Here is a 21,803-nt window from a genome sequence, read left to right on the forward strand (position 1 = left end):
TTTCAACAGTCCCGCTGAACGTCGTCACTTCGAAGACGTTGCAGGCGCTACGGGAAACAGATGTATTGAATGTGGCAGATCTCCGACGAGCGTAGATGGATAAACGACTGTGGGTGTTCTTTTTCAAGACCCAGATATCAGCAGAAATATCTTCCATTTCCCAACATCGCCTGCAATAATTGACACGCTCTGTGCGTACCGTCTGACATCGGGAACAGGCAGTTTAAATTCGGTGCAGATCCAATACGCCATTACGGAAATATTCGCGCACGAGCGGAGGCGGGTTCCATTGACTGGAAATTGCATCGTCGCAGGAGAAGTCCGGAAGATATGACGACAGCTTCACTTTCGACAGCTAGGGATTCGGCATGCGCAAGCCAAATTCAGTGGAGATCGGACTTGCCCTTCTTTTTATCCTGATTTACACACAGATACAGACGCACACAGACACACAGATAGACAGCTCTCCTTTACCTAGAGAGATAATATTATAATTAGTAAAATACATGCAGCATTACTCGTTTGCCAATGTGGCAATCTTTGCCAAATTTTATTATGATTTGTTGTCTACTTATGATAGGAACCTCTCTTCTGTGCTGCTGCCTCCTCCTTGCGCAGCTTCTACTTTACTTGTGACAGCAAAATCAGAAATAATTCATTACAAAGTTTACGTTAACCACAGGATTTTTGTAGTATTCACCAGCACTTTTGCAATTCTAGACCTTTGTGTGCAACATATTGCCCTTTATACTAGACTAACACAAGCTGTTTTGTACATGAAAGCCCTTGAGTGGCAGGTGCTTATGATAATGGATTTACGCTATATTTCTAAGATACAAATTAGACCAAAAATCAATGAAACAATATTCAAATTATTTATACTTAATTCCTCTTTCTCGGTTGATCCAATCCAAACTTCAAATTCCTCCATTAGTGATGGCATACAGTTGTCTTTATGACAGATGGCACTATAGGTTGAGATTGCTTTGATTTGTTATCTATTTTTTGGTGTGTGGAGCTTTTTGTCTGTCCACCACACACTAAAAGGTCTGTCTGGATTCTAGTTCAAAAGCAGAGGACCACTAAGCTAAAGTTGATCAAAACCAACAGAAGGACAAGCCTCTCAGAGCTGACCCTAGATCATTGTTGTAGCTTTAATTGGTATAGCTGTGAACTACTCCCTCAAGCTTACAATTTGCAACAGGTAAGCAGAAGAGCAGAATTATTAGGGTGTTCCTATTTCCGTCTAATACTGTTTGTTACAGGATAACTCAACACACTCAACACTAACCTTTGACTACATCTTTACGCTTGGGTTAACTTGTAAACTTGGCATGTATACATTCACCTAATTGGTGAACAGATATTCCTCTATTAATTAATTAGCAGACCCAAATAAGGTTTTTACATTTTTCTTTCATGATTTACTAACCATTATACAGCTAAAAGATAATTATGTTTTCACCTGTTCACATATTACACTAACTTTTTGGAATTAGTTGTTAGATGAGTAGGCACAGCAAAGTATGAGATTCTAGTTGAGTGTGAAGTTTAGCTTTAGTGTACAGGCTCATTTCTACTTTGCACTTGTTTTCAACCTGTGGGTGTAGTGCCTTTTAGCCAGCTTACCAATTATTATATGACTACAAAAGTAATCTGATCACAGCAGGTGGCTACTTAATTGGCAACTAACCAAACAAGAGGCGGAACAGAATACAGGCAAAGGAAAAAAGAGCAGTACGTGCTCCTAAATTACTCATTCCTTTTCCTCTCCATCTACACAAGGCGAGGTGCTCGAATAACAAAAGGGCAACCATTTTAAAACCATTTCTATTTGATAGAGATTGTCAAAACAACATGTCCAAACACAATCAGAGTTGGCCGGTCAAGAGGCAAAAATGGTTGGACATTGTCCGATGTCCGACCATTATTTCGAGCACTGAAGTGCATTCAATATATTATGACAACAACTGTTTGTTTTCCTTAATACAATGGCACCTATTGCATTGAATGCCATCTCTGCAATTAAAGCAAACAACTACCAACTTCACACAAACAGCACAAAATATACATCAATAGCATGTACATCAAATAATAAGACAAGCATGTCTGTCTATAAACAGCACATCGTATTACAGAAAATCTAGTAGTTGTGTCTTACATCGCCATCTTTCTGATGTTGCATCATTTGCTTCTGAGCTAACTGCTGTCAACATAGAATGAACATCCTGCCATAACTCCTTCTTGTTGTTAAAGCGCTGTAACCTACACATTATTGCAAATTATAATTTTTATAGCAGAACAACATGCAACCAAATAACTAATTTGAACCTCAATGCATTACAAATCTATATATATGAAAAGTAGCGTTCAACATAACAGTGAGAAATTCCTTACAACCACGTCATGTCATTTTAGCTGCAACTACTGCTGAAGCTACCTACCCATCAGGCAAGTGAACTTGTAAAAGGCAATCGTCATGAAGCAGATGTTATAGCAGCTGGCAAACAATTTTTCCACTAGTTGCAGAAACTCTTAGAAAATGGACACCATCAACCTTGAAGATTTTGAAGACAATTGCAAAGACGACGACTCGCAGTACACCCTCCCTTGCACAGGCTTTCTTAAATGCAGCAATTTCCTGTGAAGCATTGGACATTGTGCATATGAGACATATTAAATAATCATAGTTGCATAGTTTTAGTGACTCATTGTAGGACCTACCAGCTTAGATCTACATGAAATTTAGTCTGTACAGAGACAAGGGTGTTATAGTATACGATATTTCCATGAGTAGCAACCCGTGCTCGAATAGCAACCCATGTTCTAAAGTGATCAAAAAATAGTAACCTGTGCTCAAACAGTAACCGATGAGTCACTATTATAAGACAAGAAGCAACGTAGTGACACTCATCTGGGCAATGCAGTCCAGGAGCTCATTAATACCGCTGTCATCCCTGTGGTTGTACAAAGTTTGTACAACCAGCAGACGTGTCCTAGTGCAAACCGTTCAAGGAGAAAATTCAGCAGTACCACGATGAGTGGTTGAGCAGAAGGGACCTTCCTACTACTACAGTAGTGGTGGTAATCTTAGGGCCTCCTGGTGTTGAAGTGTACCTGGAGTAGGTGGTGAAGTCATGGGAGTCACTCTTAGACAATGTTGTCTAGAAATTACTCAAGTCATGTGGCATTTCTGTTGCAACAGATGGATCAAAGGATGGTGAAATCCACTGTTCAAACCAGAGGGTCTTTATCCGCAAGAAAGAGATCTACTCAAGTATGTCATTAATTAAGTCACTGCGGAGCAAACTTGGAAGAGGAGCCTGAAGAAACCTATTGTTCTGATGCCAAAAATACTGAGAAAACAGTGGGTAGTGATAAAGAACTTTCAGTTTCTTGCCCTACCTAGCTATGTGGAAAAAGTCAACTAGTGCTCGACTTGACTCTCGTAGATATTATTGTTTGATGCATGTGACTCCTGTAGATATAAATGTTTGATGCATGTTCGTTGGTACCAATGGAGTCAGCTTACTGTACGTGAATGGTATTGTCCAACACTCATAGGTATGCACTCTCTGCCAGTAACCCTGGGTTACTACTTGCAGAAATACAATACATATTAGTAAAGGTACCTGTTCTTCACCCAGGCTACCATAATGATATTAGATTTAGCTTCAATGAACCATTTCTATACATAACTACATTTCAACACTCAGGTGTATGTCTTTCGCTCTTCTAGAGGTCTTCTGAGTAGAGGCGGTAGAGTAAGGCTCTACAACAGCAAGTCGTGACTGGAATCCTGTTCTCTATTCGTAATCCTGGTGTTATCGTATTGCAACCGCAATTGTAATTGTGATCGTATTCCACACTCTGGTCGTTCAAACAATCTATTTGTTGTAAAAAGGACACTCAGGCACAAGCACGAGCACAAGCACTTACCCAAAAACAACTCACACTGATAGTACAAAACTAATTACAACTAAATATAGTGAGAATCACATGATCACACATCATGTGCACCCATCATGTCAATCAGCTGTCACAGTCAAACTCCAATTAATCGACATGACAGGTGCCAGAATAGCTAGCTCAACAGAAACATGCAGAATATGTTGAACGTGCGCTCAAACAATAACCAAATGAATAGACAACCACATTACAGTGCTAATCCCCTTAGCTGGTGTGTGTGATCACATATCTCGTCACGTGATGATGTTTTGCATAATGAGGTTTTAGCCCAACCCACTCATCTCTGCTAAGGTTTCCAATGCATTCGTTTAGCTAACAAAGATGCAAAGCCTCTCCAGACTTGCGTACTTACAGGTCAGTCCCTTCGTCCGACAGACGCGCTGTCATGAACAATGCACTGCAAATTCCCATGGAGCGCCAAATTTCTGTTGAAGACGACACTAGTGATTTTGCAACAACACAGCGGCCGCTCAGCCAAGTACACCAAAAATTCAAGCTCTCAGACTGCAGAACCACTATGCAGAAACACTGTCGAACAAGCAACATCTTACAAGTCAGGTACAGCTACACATACCGCATGATGCCTGGATCCAGCACCTTCGCTCTCTAGACACCTGGTTGTTGATGAGAAGCACATTGAAACAATGCCTAGTCTACATTTGCACATGCATGTTTTCCCACCAACTAAAGTACAGAAACACTGCCTAGTCTACATTCACACGCTCATGTTTTCCTACCAACAACCAGGCATCTAGAGAGCAAAGGTGTAGCTGTACCTGACTTGTAACATTTTGCTTGTTCCACAGTGTTTCTGGATAGTGGTTCTCAACTTCTGCAGTCTGACAGCTTGAATTTTCGGTGTGCATGGCTAAGCAGCCACGGTATTGCTGCATAATCACTAGTGTCATCTTCAACAGAATGTGGCGCTCCATGGGAATTTACGAAAGGGAACGTGCATTGTCGATGACAGTGCGTCTGTCGGGCAAAAGGGACTGACCAGTAGGTACGCAAGTCTGGAGACACTTTGCACCTTTGTTTAGCTAAACAAATGTATTGGTCCCATGTATAAAGCAAAGAACTAAACACCATGTACAGGATGGACGCCCGATGGCCGAATTCTCGTTAGCAGCTACCAAACAAAGAGGTGGAGCCTTATGATGACATCATGTTCGTCTATTGGTCGGTAATGACACAACTTCTCGTATTGGTCGAAATAGCTTCATTTCCATCTGTGCTAATCATGTATAAATACTGTCATATGGTCGTATGTACTGTTGTCGACGAGATGACTACTATACCCTTAGCTCAGATATCCAGACCTCGGTTAACAAACATGAATTCAGTCAAACTTCTCTTAGCTTAGTCGATTATCTCGCTGGCTGATAACTCTGACTTGGTACTGGTGATTACCGTGCTTTGTGTTGTGAAACGATTGATAATGTCTGAGGTAAAACACGCTTGCTCAATGAATTACCATAAGAAAAAGAAACAGTCGGATATACTTCTGACACCTACTCCACTCTCTTCCAGCTCTTCCAGGTTGTAGACGAAGCAAAATAGTCTTTTTAGCACGATTAGCCCTTCCAGAACAACCAAAATAAACAACAGTGGCAACACATAATTATGGAGCTGTCACATGAGCAAAAAGAATGCACCCTTGCTATCCACTTACACTACTCTTGATTACCTCACCCTAGCCCATCCCTATACATAATTATGGGTAAAGGGGAATTCCAACGGAAATACAATTTGATCTCAAAATGTAGGTTTTATCGTGAAACTTGTTGCTGAGCTACTTTCAGGCCAGCCGTCGCCTTGGTAGTGGAGAAAACGCGTGTTATGTACAAGCATGCGCCAGACTGACATGTCATTGGTACTAAGCTCTGCCTACACCAAATGAATTGCCTCCATAGCTCAGTTATCTTGCCAGTAAACTACACGCAAACTAAACAGGAATGATAACTACAGAGGGATCTTGTGTTTCAAGCCCTTCAAAGAGCTTTTTGTAACAAAGTAGGATGCTAGAGGCTATTTCTCCCAGCAGACTTCACCCTCTCCTCTCACAGAAGATGAGGCTAGCGCAATAAAACTCAACGGTAATTAGCGTCAGCCTTTGCTCTATTGATTTACGATGAGAAACATAAACAAGGTTCAAGTATGTCAAGGTAGCGTACACGTTCTCTTTGAGACACCTGTGTAGGTGGACACTTCTTGTTGTTCTCTAGTCCTACGTCCACAACAAATTTAGGTAGCAGTACGGTGTGCTCAGCTTTGGCAATTAGCATGGCTTCTAGATGCCTCAAGAGCCGCGATAGAAGATTAAGTACCCGGGAATGACAAAGAGGCTGTATATTGCCATGGCCACGAGTCTACATACTGTGCAGGGTGAAACAACTTATGTACTACAGTACTAGCTACACCGTTTACATCATTGCGCTCGGGTTAAAAGCCATTCTGCACCTGTAACACTTCGCCCAGCCGCTGTTTGAAAGGGGCATGTCCACTTACTCAGATCTCTCCAAGAGAACCTCATATTTGAACCGTCTGAATGTTTCTCCTCGTAGATTAATGGAACAAAGAGCAACGCTAATTACCATTGAGTTTTATTACACTAGCCTCATCTTCTGTGAGAGGACAGGGTCAAGTCTGCCGGGAGAAAATGACGCCTACCATCCTTTTTTCATTACAAAGAGCTCTTGTAAACCTGAAAACACAAGATCCCTCTATAGTTACCATTCCCGTTTAGTTTTCGTGCAGTTTACTGGCAGGATAACTAAACTACACAGACAATTCATTTGGTGTAGGCAAAGCTCAGCGCCAATGACGTAATAGCCTGGCGCAGGCTCCGTAACCCACATTTTCTCCGCTACCAAAGCGACTGTTTGCCTGAAAGTAGCGTAGCACAAAGTTTCACGATAAAGCCTACATTTTCAGATCAGGTTGTATTTCCATTGCAGTTCCCCTTTAAGCTGGAAACTCTGATAGCTCTACAAAATCTATAAAGTCTGCTAATAAGCATCTTCCTGTTTACTGCCATGATGTCCCTGAAACCTGTTCCCTCAACTTGATGTACGCTTGAACAAGCCATATTAATAATGAAGAAGACCTGTCAGGCTGATGATCTCCATGGAGTAAATGAAATATTGTTCACAGAGTGATGATCTTCAGCATTCAAAGAGATTAGGGAGATACGGTTTCCTAAGTTCCATAATAATTCGGTAGCACTGCCCAGCTGCTTGTATCACTCTGTATTTGCTTTTGTCTTTCAATCTCATTAGCTGCTGAGATACCTTGTTTTGTGGCTGCTTTGGACGCACACAGCAGCTGTCACAAATTTGTTAAAGGGTAACTGCAAAGTAAAAATAAAAAATTCTTTTTATCTTGGAAATTGATAGTTCCAGTGGCATACATAACAGGAAAACTAGTTTAGATTTTTTAAGTTACCGGTAAGTCTTCCCTGAGATATAGCAGGTCAAAGTTGCTTCCAGTTCTTTAACTTCCGGTAGTCCATTATAACGGGCGTGTATTGTAAATAAAGGAATCTGTGGCAAAAGAATGGTTCGGTGTTGTGTGGCTGTAGGACAATTGCAGAGACATTTGTGTCGTCCGGGCAACTACTACTGAGCACGACGCGTCCTAATGAGTGAATAGGAGTCTGTAGTAGCCACTTTTGGCCTAATTGCTTCAAGATACGTATAGCCAGGTCTTCTTACAAGTCTTGTGCAATCTCTTCCTGCTACAAACTCCACGAGCAAGAGAAGAAACGTCACTATAAAGGAAGGGTGAAACGAATAGAGCATGCCTCTTTTACTCCCCTAGTGTTTTCCTGTACTGGAGGTGCCAGCACTTTAACCTCAACGTTTTTTAAAAGACTGGGGTCTCTACTGTCTCTGAAACAAAACATTGTCTACAGCACTTTCATCAACTGGATAAGATGTCGCATTGGCTTTGCCTTATTACCCGCATTCATCATGTGTCTCAGAGGCTGCAGAACAAGAACACCTATTAACAAAAAAAACATACTCTTGGCTTCGGCCGAGAGTAGACTACCTTGCAGTAGTTGAATTTTAGAGTTAGATATGTGTAGTAATTGTTTTTGCGTACGTTGCGTACAGTGCCATTGCTTAATTATTTATCTTGTATGATAGAGTTTGATTTTCAAATACACTAGTTCTCTCAGTAGTAGTAGTAGCAGCAGCAGCAGCAGGAGCAGCAGTAGTAGTAGTGTCTTTATTTTTACAGGGGAAACCTTTGGATAGGCCCATTTCCAGGTACCCTGCATAAAAATAAACTAAAAAACAGACTACTAAAAGATCTAGTTGCCGCATGCGATCGACGCGCGCAGATCTCAAGATAGACGACCTACGCATGCCACTCGCAATAGATCGAGATCGAGATCTAGAAGCAGCTTCGAAGAGGCTTAGCCGTGCTGTTGCACTGAACATGATGAGCTACCAATTCTCACTGCCAGCATGTCGTTGTTGAAGCGCAAGGCCGGCGGCGGCCATCAACACGCAAAGGCAGTCTATATGCATAAGTATGAGTCTGAGGCCACCAGAGTCCCCATTTCGTAGTCTGCAGTCTGCAGTCTGCGTAGTCTGCAGTCTGCGTTTTACAGCAACCCGTCTCTGATGGAGAAACACTAAGCTGTCTGGTCACCTGGTTTCAAATTCACTCTAGTTGTCGCATGCGATCGATGTACGACGTATACGTGCTCACATAGATCGAGATAAAAGCAGCTTCGAAGAGGCTTAGCCGTACTGTTTCATAATTTGAACATGAAATTCTCCCTGCCAACAGTTGAAGTGCAAGGCCGGAAACATCAACACGTGAAGATATGTGCATAAGCATGTGCGCATGCGTTTGAGACCGCCAAAGTCCCCATTCCGTAGTCTGCAGTCTGCAGTGTGCGTTTTACAGGAACCCAAACAAAAGTGAATAAACTCCTACATTCCAGCCACCAATACATATAAAACCAATAAATTAGAAGACAACTAGATCAAAAGCGCACAATAGTCAGACTTTTGCTTTCAAATCCCTGAAGTGCACACTCCTGTCTGTGAAGTCCTAGATCTATCACCAGCTTTTAAATCTGCACCATCAGTGCACTGATCTAATTCATGAGTCTAGAGCTTTCTCCATAATTTGTCTCATCAGCAAACACTTACGATATAATAAAGTGGTGCATAAGAAAGTTGTTTATTATCCCAAAATTGGGATTTCGGACAACATATGATAAAACATAAGTAAATTTTCAATGTGATCAACCACATACATGTTAGCCAATTGAAGAGCGGCTTGTGCGATCTGCCCTGCTTTCATTTGCGTATGCAGCACTTCATGCTAAAAATAATCAAATATCAAGAAGAATCAACTGAATACGTGACATGCATAGACTAGGTACTCTAGGCCAGTTCACCTGCACTGGAAAACTGTGCGGATACAAGCTCGTCGCCGTGAAAATCCAAGCGTCAGCACCATCATTGTCTCCAACACTCAGACACTCCCTAGATCTTTGTATCAACCATGAAGACGACTCGTCGGCCATTTTTGAAGTAGTTTAATCCGGGGTAACTCCGTGAGTAATTTGATACATACCCGTATATTGCTACGTGCGAGTGTTGTAGTCACTTGATCTTACTACCGTATGGAGCAGTAGCCTTCTACCAATCAGCATGTGGGCGGCCATCTCTGAAATCTCAATCGTTCTTGAAATAATTCGGGACTTTCGTCGGCACTGGCTAATCTTGTGGGTGGGGCAACTTCGTGAACAGAGTTTTGTTCTGGCAACTACTACGACTTATGAATAGTTGTACCTATTGCTTGCTTGGGTACATTTCTCTACTGCATCTATTGTGGTAGCGGCAAATAAGGCATACCTATTAGATATTTCGCTGTACCCTACTGTCTGTTCCCCATAAGTGTGAACTTTGAAAATCATCAATATCTCCGCTGTTTAGTGGACTTTCGCGATGATCTCGGTATCGTTAGAAACCGCTAGGTCTGGCATTTCTGTTTATCAAATTATCTAAGCCTTTCCTGCAAACGAAATGGAAGGATAATACTTGTGCATATCAAACACAAACGGGTGGAGCAATGGTTATTATCCAATTATCTTGTAAGACCAACGGATCAACAACTGGAACCATTTAAGATAATTGGTATAACATGGTCCAACTGGAGCAGCTCTTAGAGCTCTAATGAGCACACCTGGTGTGACCTCTACTTCATTACTGACTTCCGAGTTCACGCTTATGGAACAGTAGCTGGAGGCGTTGCTATCGCTTCGCCGTCCCGGATGTTCGTCAAGTAGCCAATGGACTTGCTCTGACACTCATAATCCTAGGTCAAGCAGTTTACTAATAGTAGAAGAGATTCAAATCCTAAATTGGAGGTAAGACGCTTCATGCTCGCACAGAGTTAGATATTTACAGAGTTGTCCCGGTCACGGAGTTACCCCGGATAACCCTAGCGCACGTTAGCAATTTTTATACACTCGAACGAAGACGCGGGTGAACAAGAACTCGTAACGCGCGTTAAATTTGAGTTCTGTAGAGAAGTTGCTACTAGGAATCCACGCAGTAGTAGGCAATCATGGTAAGCTTTTAGCGAGTAATGACACTGTTTGTTTCTTCAGTCTTTTTTTCTCCGTTTCTTGCTTGCAGACTCTTGGCAAGAGTTCAAAACTGCAGCAGCATTTGAACTACCGAATGCGCATTACGCTACAGGATGGGCGGATTTTTATTGGAACTCTTATGGCATTTGACAAACATATGAACTTGGTATTGGGTGATTGCGAAGAATTTCGACGTATAAGAACGAAAACGGGAAAAGCTCCAGACCGTGAAGAGAAAAGAACGCTTGGCTTCGTATTGCTTCGTGGCGAACAGATAGTAGCGATGACGGTGGAGGGACCGCCACCAACTAAGGTAACTGCTTAACATTAGATCATTTTATTTTTATTGCAAGATTTGACCAAACCGGAACAGCAGCTGAGTGGTTACAAGAAGCATTTGGTGACCAGCCATTGACCGGTGACCAGCAGTAATTTTGAGCACTGCATCAATGTTAGCATAGACTTGATATGCCATTTTACTGGTTACTCTTTCAGTAATTAAATAAAGCAGAGTATTATACTGAAGTTGTCTCGTTATTAAATAATTAACTAATAGATGACTAAACAGTATACAAGTAGTATTGAAACTACGTGATGAAAGAAATTTAAATTGATGATATGGTCAAGTCTGATGTTTCTGAGTGTGACTGGTCAGACCAGAAATGTTTGAACAGGAATGTCTCTAAATATAGACGTTTACAGATTGTTTGTAAGTATGTGCTTCTGTGTGCAGCTGATCTTGTAGATCAAACATCTCCATTGTGTCTGTAAGATTATAATTTAGATTTTGGATGAAAATGGGCAATGGCTAGTTACTTATCAGTTTGGTATTTAAATAATATATACCACAATAGTACAACTTTGTTGAATTATAGGATCGTTTTGCTAAAGGCGCAGCAGCTGGAGCTGCTCCTGGTCCGGGTGTTGGTCGTGCTGCTGGACGAGGAGTGCCTATTGCTGCAATGACAGTGGCTCCTGCTGGTCTAGCTGGTCCAGTCAGAGGAGTTGGAGGACCTGCTGCTCAAGCTATGGCACCGCAGATTAGAGGAGCAACAGCAAGTAAGCGAATGATCAGTGATAGAATTAGTGTTTGCTCTAAATACCATGTTTGTTGCAATAAATATCATTTGAACAGACACCACTGCCTTTTTAGTACTACAGTTAACTAACAGGATCACTGACATGGCCCAAACGAAAGATTGTTTTGTTTATAACATGATAGTTCTGTGTACAAAACTAAAGGAAAACTTTACGTTAGATATTTAAGTAGCACTATTTCTGAGAAACGCGGTACAAGTTGCTGCTGGTTAGCTACTTTCGGCCTTGCTGCTTCAGGTGAAAGCAATGCCATCGGATGTGCACTAATGTGTGGCATAAAAATCTTCTTGTAGTGTTCTCCAAGTGACTCGAGTTATTTAAAATGGTTAGTGCAGCCAGGTGCAGCAATACAAGTAAGGACAGACTGGCTTGTTTTCGTTTGTCCAATTTTGCGAAGTGATGGCAAACACGATATATGAGGGAGGTCATTTCAAGAGTTCCGGGCGCTCGTTGATAAAATTGTTGTATTATTAGCAACAGCACTGCTACTTAAATATCTAGATATTAGACTCCTCTGCTACTCATGACAGAGTAGAAAAATTGTAGTTTGAGGACTGTGCATCTAAAAAGTGTAGTTTTTTTAGAAAATGCCAAAAACCTGTAGCAGAAGTCTTTTTGTTGAGTTGTTTAGCACATGATTGTTGTGTGGTAAAAAGCATGTGATTCGAAATTTAGAATTCTCTCATAACAAACAAACCAAATAAGACAAGTTTTCTTATTGTTTAGAATAGAGATTTTGCCATATCTACAAGTTTTCTTGATTAGCTTTTGCAGTGTTCTCCCCAGAATATCTCAAAGGCGTGGTGGTGTAGGCGTGGCTAAATGGAATGCACTTGTGGGCGTGGTTGTTTCAAGCATGGGCGTGGTCATCTGAGTGGGATTTGCTGGCTTTGCGGTGCAGTGCTAAAGCAACATAGGGTGCTTGTGTTTGGTCTATAATGTTAGCTGTACAATAGTTCTATGCTTAGACAGAGTGCAACACAACCCTTTAGCGCACTGCTTTTCATCCGGGCTACTTTGTAATCTGCATACATGTTGAAACCTGCGTCTCCTAGCCTCATCCCCAGACTCTCTCGCACTAACACTAATAGACAAGTTTGCTAAGCAGTCAGTGACAATTTTCCATGCTGATATCGACGCTAGAGGTAGAGACGTGCACGTGCGCAGCATATCGGCATGCTCGCCGAGACCTAAAAGTTTTTCGAAACTGCGAACATGTCTACACTAACCTGAGCAATGCTTTCGCTAACTTAGGCTTTCGGCTGATGCCATTCAAGGGCATTTTGGCATCTGTAATCAGTGCATTGTCTTACATCCTGTGCATGCAGGGTAACGCCTCCCAGATCGGCTTCCATAGGTGCCAAAAACCCCACTAGAAGAACGAGAAATTGGGCTATCACTTCAACAACACAATTTGACACATTGATGTACTTTTTCTTGCAACTTCGTATTCTCTCAACGCACCAATAACGACTCCACAGCACAAACAGCTGCCGATGGCTTGACTCACATACAGATTGGAATGTGGGCGAATACCCCCACCAAATGACATTGCTTTGGACTTTCCACAACAACAACAGGTGCTTTATTCATAGATACAAGAACCCAAACCACTGGTCTCCCTTTTCTTGCCTAGCACATGGACAGTAAGGCGTGGCGGGCATAAGTCAAGGCGTGGCGGCGTTAGCCAAGGGATGGCGGGAATGGGCGTGCCCTTGTAAAATTTTGCCAAGGCGTGGCAGGCCGCCACGTCTTGAAATGGCTGGGGAGAACACTGTTTTGTAATAATTTTATGGTCATTCAAACTTATGTAAGTGTTTGCTTATGTTAAAAGATTATTGTGAGACAGCCAGCTAATAATGGTATCATGATGGATCGTTTAACAGTGGTTTTGATGTGGTTTATAGCGGGAGCTCCTCAAGCATATCAGCAAAGACCGCCAACTGGTATTCCTCCTCCTGGACCACCACCTGCAAGACCAGGTATTTATTGAGTTTTGGTGCAGTTGTACACTGTTATCAGAAGCTGTGTTTGATAATTTTGACTTTTGGGAAATACTGTTGATCTAGGGCTTGTTCACACCGGGCCTAATCATGAGTACTTCGCTGTTAGTGTACTAAATTTGGCTGTTCACATTGAGCCCGATCATGATCAGTCTAATGCCATTCCAAAGCTAGTAGGGAGCAGCTTTACAACTCTGTTAGTGGCATTATATGAAGCACGTGACAGCAAGTATGGAAGCTTTGCGTTTGGTGATGTTTCTCCGCCTTAAGCCTGATTTACATTGCGATGCTGACTACGCCTGATTTACATTGCGATGCTGACGACGCTGAGGATGCTAGCGATGACGCTCAAGCTGGCATCATATTGTAAACACTCGCACATCACGTTCGTCAGCGTCACGATGCTAGAGTTGATTCAAGTTCAACTCTGGCGTCCAAACTGGAAATGCTCTAGCGTCTACCGGAAGCACGTGCCTTTTGTCGAAAATCAGAGATCAAAGCCGGGAGTGAAATAGCCGGAAGTATACTATGGAAGAGAAACGTATCGAAAGTGTATAGGTATAGGTATAGGTACAGCTGCTTGTGGCAGATCAAGTAACGGTAGCTTATAGATGCGAGGCGCAAGAAAAACTGTTGGAAAAATGTATTAGAAAAATGTTCTCGCAACAGCCAGACTGCCAAAAAATGTGGAGGCGTCTTTTTCGTGACAACTTGGTGCTGGAGGAAATTGAAAAAATCACAGACTTTTTGTATTCATGGCAGTGTTCTCCCCAGGCATCTCAAGACGTGGCGGCCCACCACGCCTTGGCTAAATTTTACAAGGGCACACCCAATCCCGCCATCCCTTGGCTAACGCCGCCACGCCTTGAGATATGCCTGTCACGCCTTATTTCATAGGCAAGAAATGGGAGACCAGTGGTTTTGGTTCCTGTCTAAATGAATAAAACACCTGTTGTTGTTGTGGAAAGTCCAAAAGCAACGTCATAGAGATCGCTGTGTCCAAAATATACTCATGACATTGTTTCGAATCCGATCAGACGTCATTTGGTGGCGTATTCGCTCACATTCCAATCTCTATGTGAGTCATGCCCTCGGCAGCCGTTTGTGCCGTGGAGTTGTTATTGGTGCATTGAGAGAATACAAAGTCGCAAGACAAAGTACATCAATGCGTCACATTGTGTTGTTGAAGTGATAGCCCAATTTCTCGTTCTTCTAGTGGCGTTTTTGGTACCTATGGAAGCCGATCTGGGAGGCGTTACCCTACACAGGATGTAAGACAATGCTCTGATTACAGACGCCAAAATGCGCTTGAACGGCATCGGCCCAAAGCCAAAGTTAGCGAAAGCATTGCTCAGGTTAGTGTAGACATGTTTGCAGTTTCGAAAAACTTGTAGATCTCGGCGAGCATGGGGATACGCTGCTCACGTCGTCTCTATCGTCGATATCAGAATGGAAAATTGTCACCGACTGCTTAGCGAACTTGTCTACTAGTGCTATGACTAACTAAAGCTATTACAATCAATTTTGTGATTTGTATTGGCTTGGGAGGCGCAGGTTTTCGACATGTATGCAGATTAGAAAGAAGCCCGGATGAAAAGTGGGGCGCTAGAGGGCTTGCACTCTGTCCACGCGTAGAAATGTTGTACAGCTAACATTTTAGACCAAACACAAACACCCTATGTTGCTCTATCACTGCACCGCAAAGGCAGCAAACGCCACTCAGATGACCACGCCCATGTTTGAAACAACCACGCCCCACAAGTGCGTTCCATTTTGCCACGCCCACACCACCACGCCTTTGAAATATTCTGGGGAGAACACTGCATGGTATACAAATATAATGAGCATGCACATAGTGGCTTGTTGCTGCGTCATATGATATTGTAAATGGTAGAGCGTCAGTGTCAGAATGTTGACACCTACTCAGCGTCTTCACCAGCATTCTCGCGAGTGTCCTCACGTCCTCAGCATCATATTGCAAACCAAGCTTTACATTGGACGTGCTCTGTGTTTGCTGCCTCTAGAGACAGAAAGTCTTCCCTGGCATCGCCAAATGAATGGGCTTCCAGCATCCTTCATTTGGGACGTTGCTGCATTCACCAGAGTACCTGTCTTTTTATAAATTCCAGATGGGCACTATCTCGTGTTGCACTTCACCCACAAATCACTGTTAGTGGTGCAAATACGTTTTTGCCCTAAACCTGCATTGATCACAATTACTCTAATTTGATTAGCTTAGTGGCGGTGTGAGCACACACTAGTAGTGAGTAGTGAGATATACAACTGTAATTCTATGTGCTTAAAGGGAACTCTGATGAAACGCAACTGGCTGTGTACTATGTATGTCATTGAGACAAATTGCTTGGTGTAAGTTATGTCATTGTATTCGTTTTCGTTACTGAGAACAGATGGCTCATCAGAGTTCTAGCCAAAAATGTGACAGCTGGCAAGGTCATTGACCATACCCACTGCAGGGATCATTTAATACATATTTAGCTATGAACTTACGTAGAAACGTTCAACCAATGGTTCAGCTACATAAGCTTGCTACCTACAGTTGTTTTACTTATCAATACATACTTCAAAGTACGTCCGCGTCAGCTTTCAAGTAGTGGGCATTTTATCGGTGACTTTGAAGTTATCTGACACTTGGTGTAAATGCGAGAGTAGGGCAGGGCCAAGCGAGTGCCATAAAGTAAGTTACCAATTGTGTCATAACAAACCAATTACAGTATTCATTAACTGATATGGAACCTTCTTCTTGAGCTTTCCAATGATGTTGGAATCAATTCGTTACGACGTTCCCTTCAAGAGATACGGGTTTTCACCATGTATTCTTGTATTTGGAAATGGTTTTTATTTTAAAGTTTTGTGCTAACAGTGGAGCTTGGTACACACTCTTTTGTTTACAGTGAGTCTTCTTTGGAAAGAAATACTCATACAACAACCATGTTTTGAGCTTACAGCCGGCATTGTCAGCTCTCTGGCTAGAACAATCATAGTTTAAGCCCTCCAGCTGGCATTTTGCCAGCATTGCCGGCTCTGGCTAGAACTCTACTCATATATTATGAGTTATGTCTATGAGCACTTCATGCACAGGGTTAACTCGGGTTAGATCGGGTTAACTTTGGGTTAGACTCGAATTACCCCAGTCATGTGAACACAAGTTCACTAAACCTGGGTTAAGACTGGAGTTAAGTGAGGGTTAAACTAACCCTGGCTCCGAGTAGGGTTAAACAGGGTTAAAGCGGGTTAGCGGAGACACACCCTAACATATGCAAAGACATACCCTAGCGATCGATCGTGCCACCCTACAAATTAGTCTCACATAGCCAGACCCTTCCCGCTACATCATTCCGGCGAGAAAGGATTTGGAGAAGTGCTTTTATAGGTTTGTTCTGCTGCCGTCATTATCCCACCGCATTCCGGTGGGGTAAAGAGGTGTTGAAACGGTCTTTGGTGGGCTATCAAAATTCAGAATGAACACGACAACACGCATGTAGCAGATGTTATATCATGACATCATAGTTGTTTTAGTGTTCCAATAACAGCAACACCTGCAGCATCAAGACGAGCAGGCATATAGTGTCAGAGGTGTGAGCGCAGTTGGAACAAGCAATTAATTTCATGGTTGCGAGCATGCTTGTTGTCGTCGACGTGTTGCTCATGACATGAGTGTTCACTCTCTACTTTAGATTTGTTGATGAGAGCGAGCAGCAATCGTTTGTCTGTGTGGCTGCTTCGGTTTGCTTTCGCTGACGTGTTGGAGACACAGCGACATCTCAAGTGTCGTTCAGCCTAGGCCTGCCTGTTGCATATCTAGTCTTAGTTGCAGACTCTTAAGAGGGTAGCTACAAGTCCGTGTGGTGTCGTCATCATTTGATGAGCTGCCATGTCTACGGATCGACTTAGACGTGGATCGTTTGCCGCGGACAGACCTGAAGTCTAGCTGACACGTTCCTGTAGGTTACATTATACTGCACCTGGAAGCAAACCGAAGCAGCCACAGAGACAAATGATTGCTGCTTGCAACCATGCATTAATTGCTCGTCTGTTACTCAGACAGATGTAGAGCGCAAACTGTGAGTCTTAATGCTGCAGGTGTTGTAGTTATTGGAACGCTAAAACAACTATGACGTCACGATATGACATCTGCTACACACGTGTTGTTGTGTTCATTCTGAATTTTGATAGCCCACCAAAGACCGTCTAAAGGAGAACTCTCACCAAATACTAAAGCTTGGTGAAAGAAAGATACAAAGCCTGGTATCTTCCTGCAGGAAACCTATGGTCCAGACAGCCACAGAAGCAGAGAATCGGCAACGAGTTGTTCAGACGATTCCCCATATGTACACAAAGTCTTACTCTCTCGAAGTAACTACTTTAGGTTTAACCATACCAAGTGCTCCTAACGCACCCAAAATTCAGCGAGACATGATCTATGAGCTAATCCAAGAAGGGTCTCCTTCTGAGTTTGTATTGCCACAGTCAATACTTGCGTGATAACTTTGGGGTCCCAGTTTGCTTTAGTCAATAAATCACAACTTGACACCATGTGTCTCACAATCCTTACCTAGAAATGTGCACAGATATCGGTCTTCCTTGCTAACCAACAATCAGAGCTACGCATATGCCACATACGGGTACTAAACACTCCTACGCGGGTAATTTCAATGCTTTATTTCTTCATTACGGTAAACTTCTGCAGTAAACGGTTGCAAAGGGTTGTGTCATGAAGTGACAGCTTTCATCTGAGAGATAGTTGATTTTGGTGAGAGTTCTCCTTTAAATACCTCTTTATCTCACGGGAATGTGGTGGGATAATGACGGCAGCAGAGCAAACCTATACAAGCACTTCTCCAGACCCTTTCTCGCTGGAATAATGCAGACGGGAAGGGTCTGGCTATGCGAGACTACGTACAAATGGCTTCTTCTCATGTCCGTTGGCGGCGTTACTACTTTTCTATTCTTAAACAATTGATGTATGCGCTCTACTGTAGATCTCCTGCATCTAGTTACTCGTGTCGTACACATGAACTCAAGTTGGGTGCAGTAGGGTTATCAAAGCTCTACCCGAGTTAGCCTAACCCAAGTTAACCCGAGGTAACCCTGTGTGTGAAAGCTTCTATGTGTCACTTTTCCTGCTTCCTGGTCAATTAAACTGTACCTACTGCAAATAGGTTAGTGTCTGCAGGACAACTGGGTGTCGGTATGTCAAGAATGTGAAACATGCATGGGAAAAGGTTATGAATATCTGCTGTCTTGTTTCTCCTGGTTTTTTATTGTAGCAAAATGGTTCCGTTACAGTCTTTTTTTAGTGTGAGTTTCAGCAACATCTTCGTTATCCTGAAATACCTTGAGAATATGCTCTTGCTTGAATAAGCATTTGTTGTTGGTTTTTGTATATCTGAAGAGAAACGTTCAGAATGCTTCCTAGTGTAAGATAAAGGTGGTTGCACCAGATACACCAGTCTGCAATGTCAACACGTAGGCCGTACCGAAAAAGTTCTTTGTTTCGGGTAACCCGACCAACCGTCTTTTGGAGGTTGCCCTGAATTTTTTCGAATTCTTTTTTTGCGGCATGTGTTTTTGAACTGTATAGTTCCGTTGTGCACAGTGCACGTCGGTACGTACGAGGCGAATTGCACATGTACTACAACTATCTGTACTAGACCTAATACGTGTCATGACAGTGGCATAGCTCGGCTGCACTAGGGGGAGTTCACAAATCTCGAACAAAAAATAATGTATGTGAGTACATTATAATATTACATGCACACACACACACACACACACACACACACACACACACACACACACACACACACACACACACACACACACACACACACACACACACATTGCTCAATGTCAGTGCACAAGATATAAATTAATAGTCACTAACTCAATGCCAATCATTTTACAGTATTCCTTTAAAACTGTTTTCCATTATGTATACGCATGACATACTAAGCAGCGGTCTACTGATCTAGTATAACTGAAAATGATCAACTCAACGTCAAACAGTTTAAATAAGAAATCTTCAAAGTCGGAAATGGTGTCTTCTTTCCAAAGGCGTAGCGAAACTTGACCCTCTTCCATAGCCTCTTCGACTGGTGTGGCTTGGTCAGCTGCGGTGGAGATTGACGGTGGATCGACGTCTTCTCTCCTGCTAATTTTGTTTGTCGGTTCGCCGAAACAAAACCTCAATAATGTCTGCTTCTTAGTCTTACACGGAAGCCGAGATGCGGAAGACATCTTGGAGAAATTGAAATCTATGGCCACGTGTGCATATCTGGATGGTCAAAGGTTTGTCCATGAGCAAAGCCATGTACATGACGCGCCATGACGCGAATTCTTTTTGACATGCGAGCAACATATGTGTGGCCTCGGAATTCCCAAACTGAGCGAAAGTGTCACGTGGCTCTGTCGAGAGCTGCCAGACGATCGGAAATAAATTGCTAGCCTGGGGGAGGGGGGTTTACATGCAACCTGTGAACAGTGGTAGCTACGCCACTGCCATGCCTGTAATTTCGGTCATGGTTCTGGATGGCAGTCGTTCCATCGTTAATTCTAGAATTCTGCGGGTCCAAGAGTCGTCTCTACTGAAAGACATACTTTGCATGGTAACGTCAGACGACGATGCGGCTGATGTCTGTGCAGACAGCATCAGATTCAGGAACTCGCTATGATGCAATGCCAGATGACGATGTTGGATTGCATTTAGAGTTTGGTAGACGTCACGTATTTTTGCCTTAGAAGCTGCCACGACATTGACTTGTCAACAACTTCTGGCTGAAAGTGCAAACGACATGTTGATGCGGAAGGCATCAGAGCAGTGTCTTCCCCTGCCACCTACATCTACAGCTGGCTGTACAGCCACTGTCATGGATCGTCTGGTTGCTGACGTTAATGATCTCCTCAGGACTGTTGGCCTTGGATTCCCAGTTAGTCTCTGTGACAGTGAGAGTATGTGTACATCGTGCGGTCCATTGATCGTGCGTTGTGGATGATCGATGGCCACTATTATTTTAGCAAACGCTGCAGCTCGAAATTCAGATATACCAGCACTTCCATCAACCTGGATGGCTTCTAATGACTACAACGACTACAGAGCGAAGTCGTTGTTGCTATATTATACCTGCTGTTTAAAATATAATATGTTTACATATGCAGGTCTTAATGACTGCATAGTCTAATATCAATTGCATGTTTTTCCTTTCTTCTGTGTGTTCTGTGCGATTACTTACGTCTGGAGAATTGTCTTCGCAAACACCAATACAAGAGGAACAAGAAAGTTTACTCTGACAGAATTTAATGTATGCATTTGTAAATAAAAACAGTTGTGGAAAATAAAAAATATCCGACCAACTGTGATTTTTTGCGTTATGTTACCCGAAACAAAGAACTTTTTTGGTGCGGCCTTATCGTTAGTTTTTTCTCTGTTTTTTGCTATCATTTTCTAGCATTGAAACTTGAAGTATACAGTTAGTCCTTGTTATTCCTAGCTTCGTCCCCAGACTCACATGAGCTTAGCAGTGTCCAGTTCTCGCATGACTCTTTCAACCTCCCATGAGTCTGGATTGACCGCTCGTACTTTCGCATACTTACTTCACTAAGTGTCACCCCACATCATGGCCTTGGCACCCCACATGACTAAATACCACCTATGTCCCAAACTCAATTAGCTTATATCTTGATATTACGGCTTGACACAATCTAATGTGTCACCCAGCAGATTGTGTATCATTCCAAGCCTGCAAAGAGCGCATAGTGATTCTCCACAGTGAGTGATTCACCAAGTTCACACTCTCCAAATTCTTAGGACAACTTCAGCATGTGGGAAGGTGAGTGTATTGTTACGTTATTGTTCTACTTGTATAGACTGACGAGCCTGCCAAGTCTAGTTACAGCGATCCGGACTTCGTGTGTAGTTCACTCGTTTATGTAGACGAAGATGTCTTTTCCCCTTAGGATGGCCCTGGAGGCTTCAAGCTGACCCTCCCGAAAGTCATTATATTTGAAAACACGAAGATAGCACTGCAATTTCACGTCAATGTCTCTCGTGCCATTGTGTGCCCTACTGGCCTTTACGGTAGAGTCTGTGCACTAGCAAG

At 42.7% G+C, this 21,803-nt stretch overlaps 2 protein-coding genes across 2 annotated transcripts in view; one reads left to right on the forward strand and one right to left on the reverse strand.

Annotated features, from left to right (window-relative positions):
- Positions 1–9,533, reverse strand: part of LOC134176804 (integrator complex subunit 10-like) — a 35,358-nt gene extending 25,825 nt beyond the window's left edge. Inside the window, exons 1-3 of the mRNA XM_062643466.1 lie at positions 9,389–9,533; positions 9,245–9,312; positions 2,162–2,265 (exon numbers count right to left, since the gene is read on the reverse strand). Coding sequence (XP_062499450.1) covers positions 2,162–2,265; positions 9,245–9,312; positions 9,389–9,517 — 301 coding nt within the window. The 5' untranslated portion in view covers positions 9,518–9,533. The remainder of the gene's footprint in view (positions 1–2,161; positions 2,266–9,244; positions 9,313–9,388) is intronic.
- Positions 9,534–10,437: 904 nt separating this feature from the next.
- LOC134176771 (small nuclear ribonucleoprotein-associated protein B-like) lies at positions 10,438–13,691 on the forward strand. The gene is made up of 4 exons (XM_062643430.1): positions 10,438–10,566; positions 10,635–10,898; positions 11,461–11,644; positions 13,591–13,691. Exons 1-4 carry the CDS (start codon positions 10,564–10,566, stop codon positions 13,674–13,676), a joined length of 537 nt encoding a protein of 178 aa, XP_062499414.1. The 5' UTR covers positions 10,438–10,563; the 3' UTR covers positions 13,677–13,691.
- The last annotated feature ends 8,112 nt before the right edge of the window (positions 13,692–21,803 follow it).

Source organism: Corticium candelabrum, chromosome 3 (assembly GCF_963422355.1).
Source record: "Corticium candelabrum chromosome 3, ooCorCand1.1, whole genome shotgun sequence".
Taxonomy (NCBI): domain Eukaryota; kingdom Metazoa; phylum Porifera; class Homoscleromorpha; order Homosclerophorida; family Plakinidae; genus Corticium; species Corticium candelabrum.